The sequence below is a fragment of the Apodemus sylvaticus genome, chromosome 1 (assembly GCF_947179515.1).
Source record: "Apodemus sylvaticus chromosome 1, mApoSyl1.1, whole genome shotgun sequence".
In the NCBI taxonomy this organism is placed as follows: Eukaryota; Metazoa; Chordata; class Mammalia; order Rodentia; family Muridae; genus Apodemus; species Apodemus sylvaticus.
This window is the reverse complement of record NC_067472.1, coordinates 126,849,576-126,865,669: the sequence shown is the minus strand read 5'-3', so window position 1 is coordinate 126,865,669 and position 16,094 is coordinate 126,849,576. Positions and strand designations below refer to the sequence as shown.

The 16,094-nt window shown below is 43.5% G+C and overlaps 1 protein-coding gene across 3 annotated transcripts in view; it reads right to left on the bottom strand.

The window, feature by feature from the left end:
• The window catches only part of Cpeb1 (cytoplasmic polyadenylation element binding protein 1), a 104,653-nt gene extending 89,168 nt beyond the window's left edge, over window positions 1-15,485 (bottom strand). For 2 of the 3 annotated variants that reach the window (XM_052159685.1, XM_052159692.1), the window contains exon 1: window positions 14,028-14,289. In XM_052159685.1, the coding sequence (XP_052015645.1) occupies window positions 14,028-14,159 (132 nt within the window). In that variant the 5' untranslated portion in view covers window positions 14,160-14,289. Of the gene's footprint in view, window positions 1-14,027; window positions 14,290-15,272 lie in introns of those variants that run through there. The other variant, XM_052159697.1, reaches the window with a different exon arrangement.
• Window positions 15,486-16,094: the final 609 nt, after the last annotated feature.

The following is a 16,094-nucleotide window of genomic DNA, read 5'->3' as shown; positions in this document are numbered from 1 at the left end:
CAACAAACTTTTTCTTAATCTTCTATTGCCTAATAATGTCTATTGTTTTGGTGTATTCTGCCATAAAATGAGATCAACAAGCTTTTTTTTGTTTTTACCTACTTAAGTCTTATTGTGGACAAAATAATTATGCTTTTATATTAATCAAAAACCTAGTATAGCTTGGCAGTAGTGGTGCATGCCTTTAATCCCAGCACTTGAGAGACAGAGATCTACAATAAAGATTCCAGGACAGCCAGGGCTATTATACAATGAATCATAAAATTGTGTATGTATATGGCAAAAAAATATTTAGAACTACTTTATTGGAAAACCATGGCCTTGGCTTCAGACAGTATATGCCCTAGGCTGAGCATATGGTAACCATTCCTCAGGTCAAAATCTAGGTAACAATTCTCATAAATGACTACAGCACTACCATCTCTAGTTTTTATTCAATATGCTTGTACTCAAGAACACAACTCCCTACACTAGAGATGCCTTCAAAAGAGTTGCTGTTAGTCCCCATACAGACTTGTAAAATTGAGCAAAGAAATTTAAGTTTGGGATAGGTGTAGTGGTACATGCCTCTAATCCTCACCCCTGGAAAGCAGAAACAGGCAGATCTCTGTTAGTCTGAGGCCAGCCTGGTCAAAATGAAAGAAAAAAATAAATAAATTCAAGTTTATCTGAAAGATTCCGTTTACTCCCACATGAGAATTTTAAAGCCAAAGTCCATGGATTAGAATTTAGAAAGCCAGCCGGGCGGTGGTGGCACATGCCTTTAACCCCAGCACTTGGGAGGCAAAGGCAGACAGATTTCTGAGTTCAAGGCCAGCCTGGTCTACAGAGTGAGTTTCAGGACACCAGGGCTATACAGAGAAAAAAAAAGATTTTAGAAAAAACTGTTTATGCTTTTCCCCCCAGAGAATCCATTTAATTTGATTCTTTTTAGTTAAAAAATCATTGGTCTTGTATATTAAAGCCTTTTAAAAAATATTGTCAAAGTAACAATTTCTTTAAAACAAAGTAAATTTTTTTTTTTACAAAGTAAAAAATTTTTTTAAAAAGCAACAGAAAATAACCTAAATCTAAATAATGCCTCCCAGGAACATTATACTGTATTGTACTTTGGAAATTTGCCTTAGATTTATATCAAATATATAGTTGAACATTTACAATCAAGATTTTGAATATACTTTTTACTGCAATTTTAAGCAGCTCTTATATAAATAACCACACACAAATCATTTAGGGATGACAAATTAGGAACTTGTTTTTCCTCAAAAATAATGCAAACCTGGCTACATTTCTATACTTACTTTAAATCTCCATCAAGAAAGTGAGAGGCTTGGTTCAAGGCCACCTTGTTACATGATAAAACAGTATCAAAAAAAAAGAAAAATAACAAGGGGACCTATGCAGAGAGAGAAAGTGGGGTAGGAGGGATGTTAAGAAATATGCTGTGGCCTGGCGGTGGTGGCGCACACCTGTAATCCCAGCACTCTGGGAGGCAGAGGCAGGCGGATTTCTGAGTTCGAGGCCAGCCTGGTCTACAGAGTGAGTTCCAGGACAGCCAGGGCTATACAGAGAAACGCTGTCTCGGAAAAACCAAATCCAAAACAAAACAAAAACAAAAAGAAATATGCTCTGTGTGTGTGTGTATGTGTGTGTATATATATTTATATATATGTGTGTATACATATATATATATACATACATATATTTTGTACTATTCATAAACATGTACTATGAAACTGAAAATGAGGGAAAAAGAAGGAAAAGAACAGGGTACCCTTGCCAAGGTCTTTAAAAAAAAGGTAGTCTAGAAAAAATACAATGTATAAGATTTTATTTTGGTACATATAAAATTAGTAATACGATTTTAGTTAGTATAACTAGTCATTTTAACCAAAAATAGAAATTTCACACAGCTCAATCTAATTAATATTTCATGAATACTTTAAAGACTGCTGGTTAGAAATTGAGATCACAGAATGGATAAAACAGTTCATGTCTCAGAAGAATTCATTTAATGGAATGAGAAAATTCAGTCAGGCCAGTGGAAAACATGGAAAACAAATACTCAAGTAATAAGCAGTCTTAGAAATGGTTTCACAATTAAAACTTCTAAGTTAGGGAAAACAATATGAAGAGTTTCAATAAGCAGACATTTAAAAAAGGTAATAGGCAGAACAAAGTGTCAAAGGATATAAAACACAGTATATTCAATGAGAGAAGTGTTCCAACAAGAATGAGTACATTTCACCAGAAATAAAGGCAACCCCATCAGAAAGAGAATCTATTAACCATCCCAAGAGACTGTTGACTGCTCTTCTTCCTTTATGATCTCCCATCGTTTCTACAATGGCTCTTTCCTCCTTATTAATTGTGTGCAAGGCTCTTCTACCTTAATCCTCCTCAATCCACTGCCCATTTTTTCTGCCTCATGACCAACCAATATTTATCTCCCATTCATTCCTTCAATCTATAACATGGTCAACATGCTTTCCAAAAAAACTTAACACTATATAGGTCCTAAATCAATGACTTCATAGTTGCCAAAGCCAACCAAGTCTTTCTTAGCTTTGGGGGAGGGGGGACCTCAGACACTCTACTGAATTCATGAACCACTTTCTCCTGGTTCCTTTGGTTATTTTTATGTATCCACAGGGTTTCTATATCTACCAATCAATTACCCAGTCTTAATTCTACTGTCAGTCTGAGAAGGAAACAGAACAGTTTCCAGAAAATAGTAAGAAAATCATTTAAAGATTCTCAGTTTTAGGTAACGTCTGTGCATGTATATGTGGATATATATGTACATGAGTGCTGCTGCTCATGGAGACCAGAAGTCTTCAGGCCCACCATCCCTGGAGTTTCAGGCAGTTGTGAGTTGGGAATTGAACTTGAGTCCTCTACAAGAGCAGAGTAATTGCTGAGCCATTTCCCTAAGCCCAGAATGGAATATTTAATACCAAAATTGCTCAAAAATAGTTGATAGCATGACCACTCTAACTATAGCTTTTGTCCACAAATACTAGTCACTATTCACTGTAGGCATCACTAACTCTACAATTTGATAAATTGTAAGGCTGTTCACAGCCTATATCTATACCTCTGCAGCAGTACCCAACATTAAGATCTGCTATAGTTTCAAGCTCTCAATACAGATACCATATGATAGCTAGATCCCTATCACACTTCTGTCATAGGTACTTAGGGCAATTTAATAATACTTGCATATACAGTAATAGTTTCTTATGTTTTAGAAATAGGATATTCACTCACTAATTCTCTTCTGTCAAAACTCAATGACTACTCAGAATTTGGGTTTTAAGTTTTGACCACAGAGAATCCCTCGAAACTCCAAGGCTCCAGAGTTATGTCAGAGTTGTTTCCCAAACTCCTATCTCTTCTCCAAGTGTTTCTCAAACTGCCTGATATAGAAAGAAGGGAAAAGGAATCTGAAGTTTGGGACCTCAATTTTAATTCTAGAGCTCTGTAAACTTCAACCAAGATTTTCAATTTAGCTAAGCATACCTTTTCATTCATGATAATGATAGTCTCAAAAATCACTATTGTCAAAGATACTGAAGGCCCTAGACAATTGGTCATCTAGGTTCTATTCATTTTGACACAATTCTTACTATTATCTTTTCCTCTAGTATCAAAGAAGTTCTATCAAAAAAGTTTTGACATCCTGTACCCTTGAGACCTCTGGATTATTATTCTGTTATATATTCGTCTTTTCTGTAAACAGGATCAACTCTCTTCAAATTTTAGATTGTTCCTTAGCCCCACACTCCCCTCTGGTAATCTTCCCCTAGCTTCTCTGTAGAGAAGCCACTTACCTCTAACTCTTACACCCTTTCTTATCTCTTTAATCCTTGAAGTATCAGATGCTACTCTCCTTCCCAACATGTTATGGAATGTCTTAGTTGCTATTCTATTGCTGTGAAGAGACATCGTGAACAAAGCCACTCTTTTAAAAGAAAGCATTTCTTGGGGCTTGCTTACAGTTTCAAAGGTTTATTATAAACATGGTGCTGGAATGGTAGCTGATGTTACATCCCTGATGCTCAAGCAGAGAGAGACTGTGCCCATTTGAACCAACGACACACTTCCTAACCCTTCTCAAATAGTGTCACTCCCTGGTAACTAAGTATTCTTATATATGAGCATATAGGGGCACTTCTTATTCAAATCACCACAGAAAGAATGCTCTTTGCTTAGTTCACTGTGCTTTATAAAATCCAATGGGCAATTCTTGAACCTTTCAGAATATTTTCTTTCTGCATGTATGTTCCTATCAACAGACCTTTGAAAAATACAAATAAACATGTCCTGTATAGGAGTACAGTTCTCAAACATTTCACTCTCAGAATTCTTTACAACTCTAACATTCCTAAGGATGGATCTTAAGAGCTTTGATGCAGACATATCCTATCTATCAGTATGTTTTCATTAAAACTTTGCTATACCATTGCTGAAGTAATTAAACTTTGTCAATCTGAGGGAAATATTTCTTTCTTTTTTAATTAACATTGTAAAGTACTCCTGGAGTACTCTTAACTGGAGTTAGAGTTGCCAGCCACCATGTAGGAACTGAGAACCAAACCCGAGTTCTCTGCAAGAGCAAGAAATGGTCCTAATTGCTAAGCCATCTCTCTAGACCTATCCCAATTTTTTAAGTTAACTTAATAGAAGCTGGTTACATTTTATCTACGTCCCTATAATCTCTTGGCATGTATTGTTTTGTATTATATCACAGTCACCAAACCCAGACACTATTGTGGATGCCAAGAAGCGCTTGCTGACAGGAGTCTAATATAGCTGTCTCTTGAGAGGCTCTGCCAGAGCCTGACAAATACAGAGGCAGATGCTCATAGCCAACCATTGTACTGAGCACGGGGTCCCCAATGGAGGAATTAGAGAAAGGACTGAAGGAGCTGAAGGGATTTGCAACCCCATAGGAAAAACAAATATCAACCAACCAGACCCCCTCAGAGCTCCCAAGAACTAAACTACCAACCAAAGAGTAGACATGGAGGAACCCATGGCTCTAGCTGCATATTTAGTAGATGGCCTTGTCAGGCATCAATGGGAGGAGAGGCCCTTGGTCCTGTGAAGGCTTGATGCCCCAGTGTACGGGAGTGCCAGGGTGGGAGGTAAGAGTGGGTGGGTGGGTGAGGGAAATACCCTCATAGACACGGGGGGAGAGGGGATGGGATAGGGAGTTTTTGGGGAGGGGGGGACCAGGAAAGGGGATAACATTTGAAATGTAAATAAAGAAAATATCCAATAAAGAAAAGAAAGTGCTCTACTAATAGCTACATAACTATCCTTTTTAAAATTGTTGTGAAGGAGCCTAAAGTGTTCAGACTAGCCCACCTCACTCTCCCAAGTAGCTATAACTACAGGTATATACTAGCAGGATGAAATATCTGCAAGTTAACAGAGGTAATTAATCACAACTTATGGACATATAACAAAGAATTAAAACAGCAGGTATTACAGCTGTCCTCTGTCTTCTCTGTTATCTTTTTTTTTTTTTTGGTGTTTTGGATTTGTTTTTTTGTTGGTTTTTTTTTTGTTTTTTCCAAGACAGGGTTTCTCTGTATAGTCCTGGCTGTCCTGGAACTCACTCTGTAGACCAGGCTGTCCTTGAACTCAGAAATCCACCTGCCTCTGCCTCCCAGAGTTCTGGGACTACAGGCGTGTGCCACCACCGCCCGGCTCTGTTATCTTTTCAAAAATAATTTCTTTTATTTTAAGATTTTGCCTGTATTAAGGGTGGGACCCTTTGGAACTGGAGTTACAAACAGCTGTGAGCTGAAATGTGGGTGCTGGGAATTGAACCTGATCCTTTGGAAGAGTACACTATGCTCTTAGCCACCGACACATCTTTTCAGCCCTTCCCTGTATCTTTTGACTATAAATCTTAGCTGTTGGTACAACTACTGTTTGGTCCCTACAAATCCTGCGATTGCATCATCCTAACTGAGCATGCATGGCCTTGGGCATATCTGACCACCTATGGGTATTTGTTGCCATTATCATCATTGTTGTCTTCTTGTTCAGACTTTAATATTCTCACTAAAATCTGTTAACTGTTCTTTAAAATTATCACATTTAACATACACTCCTTACCCCCACCCCCATGTGTATTTGTGTGAGCACATGTGCATGGGAGAGAGGACACCTCTTGGGAGGTGATTCTCCCTCTACTGTGTAGGTCAGGGATCAAGCTCAAGTCATCTGGCTTAATGTCAAGGGCTTTCTACCTGCTGAGCTATCTTCCACACCTCACTCTTGATTATTTTTTTGCAATATCCTTTTATAGTCAGATGTACTTGTTTCTTCTATATATTCCTTTGTCTTAAGATGGTACCCTTTTGTATTAAAATTTTAGTGATATTATACTAGTTCCCCAAAAGTCACCTTTTTCTCTAAGCCTGTTTTGAAAGTCTAATTTTTACACACCTACTACCCATGTTATTTCTGTATATTTTTGCTTTTTTCTAACAATATAGCAGATACCTTGTTTACATGCTTATGTTCCCATCAGACTACCAACTCCCTGAAATCTGGGAGTTTCTTATTTAATCCCAAAGTGGCCCTTAGCATAAGATGAGAAAAAGGGAAAATACTGGTAACTTTTAGATTCCCAAGGGTCACATTACACAGTTCATGGGCTCTCTTTATTTGTTTATGTACAATGGTTTTTAATCCAAATTTAAAAACCCAAAATTTTTTTAAAGATTTTTTTTATTATATGTAAGTACACTGTAGCTGTCTTCAGACACCAGAAGAGGGCATCAGATCTCTTTATGGATGGTTGTGAGCCACCATGTGGATGCTGGGATTTGAACTCATAACCTTTGGAAGAACAGTCAGTGCTCTTACCCATTGAGCCATCTCTCCAGCCCCTAAAAACCCAAATTTTGATATGACTGAGGGACTAAGAGCTTTGACAGTAAAGACAGACTAATGACTAACCCCCCTGCACCCCCCTCTGTTTTTTTTAAATCTTGAGAGGGTGAAAACCGAAAGGACTCATGAAACATCGCTCTCATCCAGAACAATCCACTAAGGATCAAGAAGCAGGGAGATATTTCTAGGAAGCAAGAGTAACACTAGTTGGGCAATGGACCATGAAAGTGACAGGTATAAACATGCAACAACAGTTGAGAAGGATGGTGAGAAATGCAGACTGTTATTTGTGCAAGGTAATGCAGAAGAAATAGAAGCATGTAAAAGCCACAGGAAACACAAGGCATATGATTATAGCAAGTCTTTAAGTTCTAGAAACTAAGTTACTAAAGGGAATTTTCCATCATTTCCAACAATGTGCTTCTCTAGCATCTTTCCGTAACAAACCTAGTGTGGTAGAAAATAGCAACAGCCAAACACAGTTCTTGTCTGTACGATGGCACGAGAGCAGCAGTTCTCAACCTGTGGATTGTCTTTCACAGGGAGGAGTCACCAAAGACCATCACAAATATCAGATATTTACATCACAATTCAAAATAATAACAAAATTAGTTATGAAGTAGCAATGAAAAGTTTATGGTTGGAGGTCACCACAACATGAGGAACTGTATTAAAGGATTGGAACAGTAGGTTAAGAACTTCACTAGAATTTCAAATTTAGTTTTAAAAATATGTAGACTAATTGAGTAAAGGAATAGAATTATATTAGCTCTACTAGAAGAGCAAAGGAAATAAACTAATTCTGTTTTAGGCTTGGAAACTGGAGAAACAACTCAGTTGGTAATATGCTTGCTACACAGCAGAAGAACCTGAGTTCAAATCCACAAGACCCACAAAAAAGTGGGCATGGCATTACATGTTCCTGTAATCACGGAAAAGGAGGCTCAGACAGCTGAATCCCTGCAACCCCTAGTCAACTAGCCTAGCTGAACTGGCGAGGTCCAGGTTTCCATGGTCTATAAAATAAGATGGAACATGATTAAAGAAGACACCAGAGGGGAATGTCTAGTGTATATATATACACACACACACACACACACAGAGAGAGAGAGAGAGAGAGAGAGAGAGAGAGAGAGAGAGAGAGAGAGAGAGAAAGAGAGAGAGAGAGAACCTGCTACATTTAGCATGCATCAGATAGACCAATGCCTAGATCTTGAGAATAATAAAAAGCCTAAATAAGATGGAACATGATTAAAGACGACACCAGAGGGGGATGTCTAGTTGTCTAGTGTATACACACACACACACACACACACACACACACACACACACACAGAACCTGCTACATTTAACATGCATCAGATAGACTAATGCCTAGATCTTGAGAATAATAAAAAGCCTAAAACTTGGTCATACAGACAGATGAGTACAGCTATGGAAAATCATTGCCCCCTATGCAGATGAACAGGTCTGAGCTAACAGGCTGAACCATAGGGAATTCATCACCAAGATGGAAAAAAAAGCCTGTTATCACCAAGACCAACAGGTCAGAAAAAAGTAGGAAGCATTAATTGTAGTAATTAAGCAGAAATTTTAAGTAAAATAAAATCATCACAGCAGAGGGTCAAAGCAGAAGAATTCTGGAAGGAATACTTGGTCTGCAAATTAGTTCCAGTTCTAGCTATATGGCCAATCACTGCATAAAATTAAAAACAATATTTCATTCTAAGCCCTTTTTCCTTTGTTCATTAAAATAGTAAGAAATTATAACCTGGGCTTGGTGTCAACTCCAAATTATACCCGGGAGGCAGTTCTCTAACATGTTTTGAGCTTTAAAACACTTCCACGATTATAGTAGTAGTAGTAGTAGTAGTAGTAAGAAGGAGGAGGTCTCTAACATATTTTGAGCTTTAAAACACTTCCAAGATTATACTAGTAATAATAATAACAACAACAACAATAACAACAACAATAATATCCACCTCAGGAGAAAGGGCCAACTCAGAAGACAGATGGTATTAGAGCCCAAAACCAAGAATACAAACTAAAATGCAGATGCACAGGTGTAATAGCATCAAGTGTGTCAAAAGACAACTCCTTCATTCTCAATTGCCTACCCAGAAAGGTAATTACTCTCTTCCAAAAAGGAAGGCTATTTTCACAACCTTACCAATGGAGATAGCAGGTAGCTATGCTAAATCCAACCACATAGTATCATACCAGCATATCATGCTGGTGAAGATTAAAGAGACCAGTAACACCAACAGTCACCTGTAATATCAATAGTGAACCCATTTTTAGTACACAAATCGTTAGATCTAACCTTCTGGGGATTCTCCAATTACCTCAAGGGAAGTCAGCACAAAATGCCTTAAAAATAAAAACAAGAGTATTAACTCAGCTGGGCGGTGGTGGCACATGCCTTTAATCCCAGCACTTGGAAGGCAGAGGCAGGTGGATTTCTGAGTTCGAGGCCAGCCTGGTCTACAGCGTAAGTTCCAGGACAGCCAGGGCTACACAGAGAAACCCTGTATCGAAAAACAAAACAAAACAAAACAAAAGAGTGTTAACTCACTACTAGGAGCTAGTCGAGGCTAGAAATGGCTAAGGAATTAAGAGCATTTGCTGTTCTTACAGAGGACCTGCATTCAGGTCCTAATATCCCATCAGGGACTCACAACCATTCATGGACACACACTTGGAGCATATACATACAGGTAAAAACATAAAAATAATTAGCAAAAAAAATTAAGGGGCTATTCAACCCATAAAGAAATACTCAAAGAAGTGAAGTTGAATTCAAAGGTAACCCCTACCCAAGTGTTCATCTAAACTAGTCAAGAACACTGCCACCCCATTACTTAAAACACATCAAATATTAAGGCAATAATGCAATTTCTGACACAAAGAATCGAACTTAGGCCTATAATGTCATTTTAAAATTAATGTAAACATCAACTTCTCATGAAAAGTCAAATACCTTCCTATAAAACTTTAAGAGGAGCCAGGCAGTGGTGGTGCACGCCTGTAATCCCAGCACTCTGGGAGGCAGAGGCAGGCAGATTTCTGAGTTCGAGGCCAGCCTAGTCTACAGCATGAGTTCCAGGACAGCCAGGGCTAATAGTTTGTGGTCCTGTCTTCAACACAAAACCTTTCAGCACTTGGGATCAATGTTTACAGAAGATGAGACTCTTTCATAGGCATCTTTCAACTGAAACATTGCAAACAGCAGCAATGTTTCAACAGGGGAAAATAAAGGGAATTTCCAAAGCTGCAGTGTGGAGAGCAAAAAATAAGTGGAGTTAGTAGCATCCAAGGACTTAATGAACACTGAAAGGATGCAATCAATACTTCTTGATTTTAAATCAAACAGCAGATAAAAGTCAAAATTTATTTGTGTAACTGCCTCACCCTAAGCTCTAGGTACAACCCCACTTCTTCTCCTTTGTCCCTGGAGCTCTAGGTCAAATTTTACCCAAAGTCAGCTCAGTTTAGATGAGGAAAAGCAGATGTACGGGAGCTCAGCTCTTCCAACACTGAAAAATCCTTTTTACTTGATCCTGATTCTTTTAATACCTCCACTACTAGCTATTGAAAACAGAAGTCTAATACAGTAATACCAGCGTTGGTTAGACATGTCTGCCCAACTTTAACTAGAACTACAAATTCACTAATGAATTTGCCCTTTAAATGAATAGGATTTTAGGTCAATTATCTAAGGGACCTCATACCAGTGAATTAAACTTACACACAACATTTAGCAATAAAGCAGACACTAGAAAGGAAGCAGCACTTTTGTGTAGGCACCCCAGACTCATCCACTGCTCTCTGAGCTTCTCTAATCTGCCAATACTGAACTCAGACTTGACTTTCTTGATTGCTAAAAAATGTTACAGAGACTAAAGCCAGGTAACATTTTGAAGTTCTTATCTTTACCAAAACTTTCCAGGCAATGGGTAAAGAATCTACCTGGTTTGTATTAGAGCTTGTGTTCTCACATAAAAATCAACTTGCCAAAGGTTTTGAATATACTCATTACTACTTTAAAGCCGTAAGAATAAAATACAGAAATAAATGTTCCTAAATGTTTCTATAACCTTCCAACCTCTTAATAGATTAGATATGACTGGATATGATACTGATACTAAGATTCTAAGCCTTGCTCAAAATTAAAAACTCAGCCCCTCATTACTAGGCCAGGATCCTTTTTGCCCTGGGAGATTATTCTTTAGTATTTTACAACCTGTTGTACATACACCAAAACAAAAACAAAAAACAAAACAACAACAAAAAGAAAACCGAACAACAACAACAGAAAAAAAAAGAAACCCAGCCCAGATCAGCCTGATCCCTAGAGGAATTTGGTAAAGACAGTCTAATTAGCTCTTAGTGGAAATGCAGGAGACATCACTAGAGGCATTTGGTAAGGACAGAAACAGTGAGATTACACACCACTCTACTTTCATCCGTCTTAAAAACATATAAAATTTCAAGGCAGTCAGTGTGGCTCAGCAGGAGTCAGAGCCCTAGGAGCTTATGCTGAAACTGGCTCCTGCAAGTCGTTTTTCTCCCAATATGCAATTATTAAAAACATAATAAAAATTTAGAAACAATTATTTCAAATCTGCCTTGTCTGAGAAAAAATAAAATTTTATCTATGCTGAAAATAAAAGTTTTCTTCACAGTAGGTTGGGAGGGTCAGCACACAGTGGGAGGAGCCTTTCTCCAGACCTCTAGCTATCAGGACCAACTGCTCTGACACACATCATGGAATAGTAGACACAGCACATTCCTTCCAGGCACTAATGCTCAGAAGACCTATACTGACTTCTACAGCAACAGAGAATTCCTATCTCTACAGACAACTATAAAAAATAGGACCAAGCCCATAAAACCCTTTCTTTACATCATCCATCACCAACAACCTTTTGATACTTGACATGCCAAGGCACACAACATATAATAGGTTGGGATATTTGAGTATAGGGAGTTAATACTGGTTGGGATAAAACAACAAAAAGACCCAGGATCTGATTTCATCACGTAATGGCTTTTTGAATTGGTATGTGAGCCTCAACTTCAAACTAGTCTTCAGGTTGATTCCAACATTAAAGATGTTACATTTGATCTAAACTGCTTAAGTTTTTATTGCTGTACTTATAAGCCAGGAGTTCAAAATAGGGAAGTGTCAAAGGTCCATCAACTCTGGACATGAAGTTCTTTCAGTAATCAATTAATGAATGCTTCCCTTAGAACAGTATATACATATACACTATAGGTAAATGGTTACTACTCTTCCCTCTTTTTCAACTCATTTATTTTACCTTGGTATAATTTAGGTTTATAAACCACTTAAAGGTTTAAAAGAAAAGCTAGTCAATTGTACCAGATGCAACTACTTATCAAAACAGCCATTATCAATAGCTCCTTGTTAACAAGTTTGGTGCTATTCTTAGAACATACAACTTCATCTTCCTCCTCCACTTTCTGCTTTATGAGCACTTAAGTGTGCCACAGCAGTGTTAACTCCCTATACTCAAAGGACCCCAGAACCATTCCTAACTGCAAATGTCCCCATGGTCATTAAATGCCTGTGTCAGCTCTCTAACTCCAGTCTGCTACACAGGCTGACACAGCCTCCCTTCCACACTGGGGGGCCTCTGCCAGGAAAGTTGTCTGTAAAACAATCACTGGGAGGGGAGCAAGTGTTTTTATACTACAAAGCTTACCTCTTCGGTGGTCAACTTTCTTTAAAGAGAGCAGGCAATGCCAAATGACTCAAATTTAGATAACTGTGAGAAGTGGGAGGGTGGGACATGGTAAACTCTACAGAAAATGACCTGTGAGTTCTAGGCAAGCTCTTAAAAAAAAGGGTAAAATGATCAGTGGTCAATCTTGAACACTCCTTAGGGGCTCTCATCAGGGTAGAGCCCAGTGCACAAAGTCGTCTATTCCTTTCTACATGCCGGGAAAACAACCACCAGCTTGTATTTCTGAGGTTTTGGTTTGCCTGTTGTATTTTTCTGTTCTGCTTTTTTTTTTAAAGTCTTGTATCCTACACTCAAAAAGGAGCGTGTGAAAGTGAAAACTCTCATCAAAGTCTCCGCTGGTACACGTGGCCCGAATCACCTACGAGGTGGCCTGGAGAAAGCTGGCACATGCGTGCCTTTCCAGAGCACTAAACTCGACCCACTTGCCTTGGCCCCAGCAAATGACGCAGAGCAGCAGTTTACCCAGGTGCCAGAAGAGAGTGGGGAGGCAGCCCGGTAGCCAGGGAGACCAAAAGAAGCAGTTGCCAGAGAAATGCGTTCATCAGAGTCGGGCCTGGAGGCCGCGGTGGGGGATGGGGAGGCCCGAGGCTGGCAGCCCCGGGCTAGTCCAGGTCTCGGGTGCTTCCAACATCTCCATACACTTAATTCTATCTGCGGGCAGAGGAGGGTTAGCCTGCCCTCACAAAGTGCCTCCAGAGACCACGGTGCTGACACACGCGAGGCTGCACAGACCGAGGCTGCACAGTGCCCGGAGCCCAGGTGCTCCGTGCCTCCCAGCGTTGAGGGCCACTTGCAGAAGTGTGGCCTCGCAGAGCCCTGGAAAGGAGGCTCACCATCCTGAGAGGCTGGAGCCGCAGAGCAAGCCTCCGGGTGGAGAAGTCCAGAGCAATGGCCCGAGCTGCCCGCCAAGGACGCCCTTTCCTGACCGGGGTTCCCTCGCCCCAGGAACCCTAGGCGGGCACGGGCCCTCCCCGAGGTGGCGTCTAGGCCCCAAAGAAACAGCCTGTCAGCCTTGCCCGCCCGGCGTCCAGTCACCGCTCCCCCAAACCCGAGGTCGGAGCTGGAGGCCGCGCGAACCCCTCTGCAACCCCGACACACCCCCGAGTGCGGGCACCTGGCCTTGCTGGCTGAGAAACGCTGAGCGACGCCCTCGAGGCCACATGAGTGCGTCTCGCCGGGCCGCCGAGTGAGGAAAGCGGACGCCGCCGCCGACGCCGAGCAGGCTCCACGCCTGCGCCCCCTCGCGGGCTGCTCGACTCCTCCTCCGGGCCCGCGCCCCCAGACCCGCGAGGCTCCCGAGGCCAGCCCTCGAGGCCCCGTCACTCGCACGTGCGACCTCACCTGGCCCGGTCCACCCTCAGGGCTCGGGCTCCAGAAGCAATCGAACGTGTGAAGCCACGTGACTTCCCCGGGCTCGGAAAGCGCGCGGCCCGCACGAGGGGCCCGAAGACTACCAGGCTTTAAAGGAGCCATGTCGGCGCCGTCGTGGCGCGCCTCCCCCAGCGCGGACCCAGCCTGAGGGGGTCTCCGCTGCGAGACGCGCCGCCCGCAGCGAGCCGCCCGCCCCTGCCTCCTGCGGGACGCCAAGGCGACTCTCGAGAGACGGGGCACCGCCGGCCGCTCGCTCGGGCTCTCACGTGCGACGGCTGCGGGAGGAGGAAGTGCTGTGGGCGCCCGGGCTGCCGTCCGCGCGCGGCCAGCTCCCGTCAGGACGTCTGTTCGAGGCCACCGGGGGAGTCTGCAAGCGCAGCTCCGAGGCCCGGCGGCCGCCCCCGGAGGGCCGCGGCGCCTTTAAGCCCAAAGGCCTGAGTCACGAGGAAGCTCCCTGCCCCTCCCCGCGCGCCCTACACCGCTCCACGAGGCCCACGACCGCGGGCATGTGACCGGCGCCCCGCCCGGGACGCTAACCCGGGTGGCGGCGGCGGGGACCTGGGAAGCGGCGAGACTGCGCGCGGACCGTTAGCTGAGGCGGCGGGGACAGCGGCCCCGCCCGGCCCCGCCCCGCCCCGGCGGCTCTTACCAGAGAGAAAGCCATGGGGTCCGGCGTGGCCCGAAGGGACTGGCTGGCGGGCGGGCGGGCGGGCCGGCGGGTCTGTGCGGCGCGGGACGCGCACACACGTGGGCACTATTTTTGCAGCGAGCGGCGCGCGACTCCGCACCCCGGCGGCTTATAAAGCTCCGCGGCGCTGGCCTGATGAGGAGCACCTGTGTCGGCCCCGCCCGGCCCCGTCCCCGCCCCCGCCCCCTGCGCTCCTTCCTGCCGTCCATACCCGCGCTCCACCGCCCACCCTGGGCCTGGGGGTCCGAAGCGGGGCTAGTTCTGAGGCTCCAGCCGCTGCAGGCCACCGCTATACCTCCGGGAGCCCGAGGGTTCAGGCCTGAGCACAACCCCTCGCCCGGTGACCCTGGCCAAGTCACTCTCCCGCAGGCCTCAGTTTCCCTACATATTTACAAGACCCTGTGATGCAGCTGTGCTGGGGACGTGCGGTCCCCTTAAAGCCTTAGAACCACGCCTCTCCTTCGCCAGTGACCTCTCGGGTGGAAGCCCCCTTTGCACCGAGCCCAGCCCCTCCACGCACCCCCCACCTGCAGCAGACACGCCCTCACTTCAGACCGACTGCAACTGCGTCTGGAGCGAGTGGGATCGAGGAGCGCAGGCGTCAGAGGATTCGGGAAAGTTCCGAAGGCAGCAGAGATCCTCTTCGGATTGCAGTTCCCCAGGGAAACCGCTTCCGACGCTCCCTCCACATATGACAGGACGCTTTCCTGAGAAAATTCGGGGCAAGCGATCAGGGTGAGCTGAGCTGTTGCTCAGAAAGGCGTCATGGGCCAGCTAGGGCTGGACCGGACCGGAAGCCCAAGCGAGCGCAGAGGCGGAGATGGCATTCCGGGCTGCAGACCAGGGAAGGCGGAGAGGGAGGAATGCACTGAGCGGCTCAATCTGACTAGGACGCAGCTAATGCGTGTTGATACCACAGGAGGGAAGCCCGAGCCCAGTGTATGAAGGGCTTTTATTCTGCAGCTAGCTGGAAACTAGTAAAGTATGGTGAACGGAGCTTGTAAGTCGCCGGGCCTCTTTTAAGGTGTTGCTGGAGACTTGGAGGTTGGAAATAGGGCACGGGGTAAGAAAGAGACCAGAGCTTATTGCACATTTCTAAGTGTTTTATGTTATTCTTTTTATTCAGCACTTCTTATACTCGAGATTCCTCCTGACAGGTGAGGAAGAAGCTGTTACCACTTGCTGGCAGGTTTGTAAGGCAGGAACCTTGAAGTTTCTGCCCAGGGTACTGAGAAAGGAAGGCTAGGGTCCTAGCCTAGTGTGTTTGGAAGAGAAAGGTGGGGAAGAGGACAGATGCTGAAGTCCAGAGGGAGATGAATGACAGCGAGAGCTGGCTAACCCCCATCCTA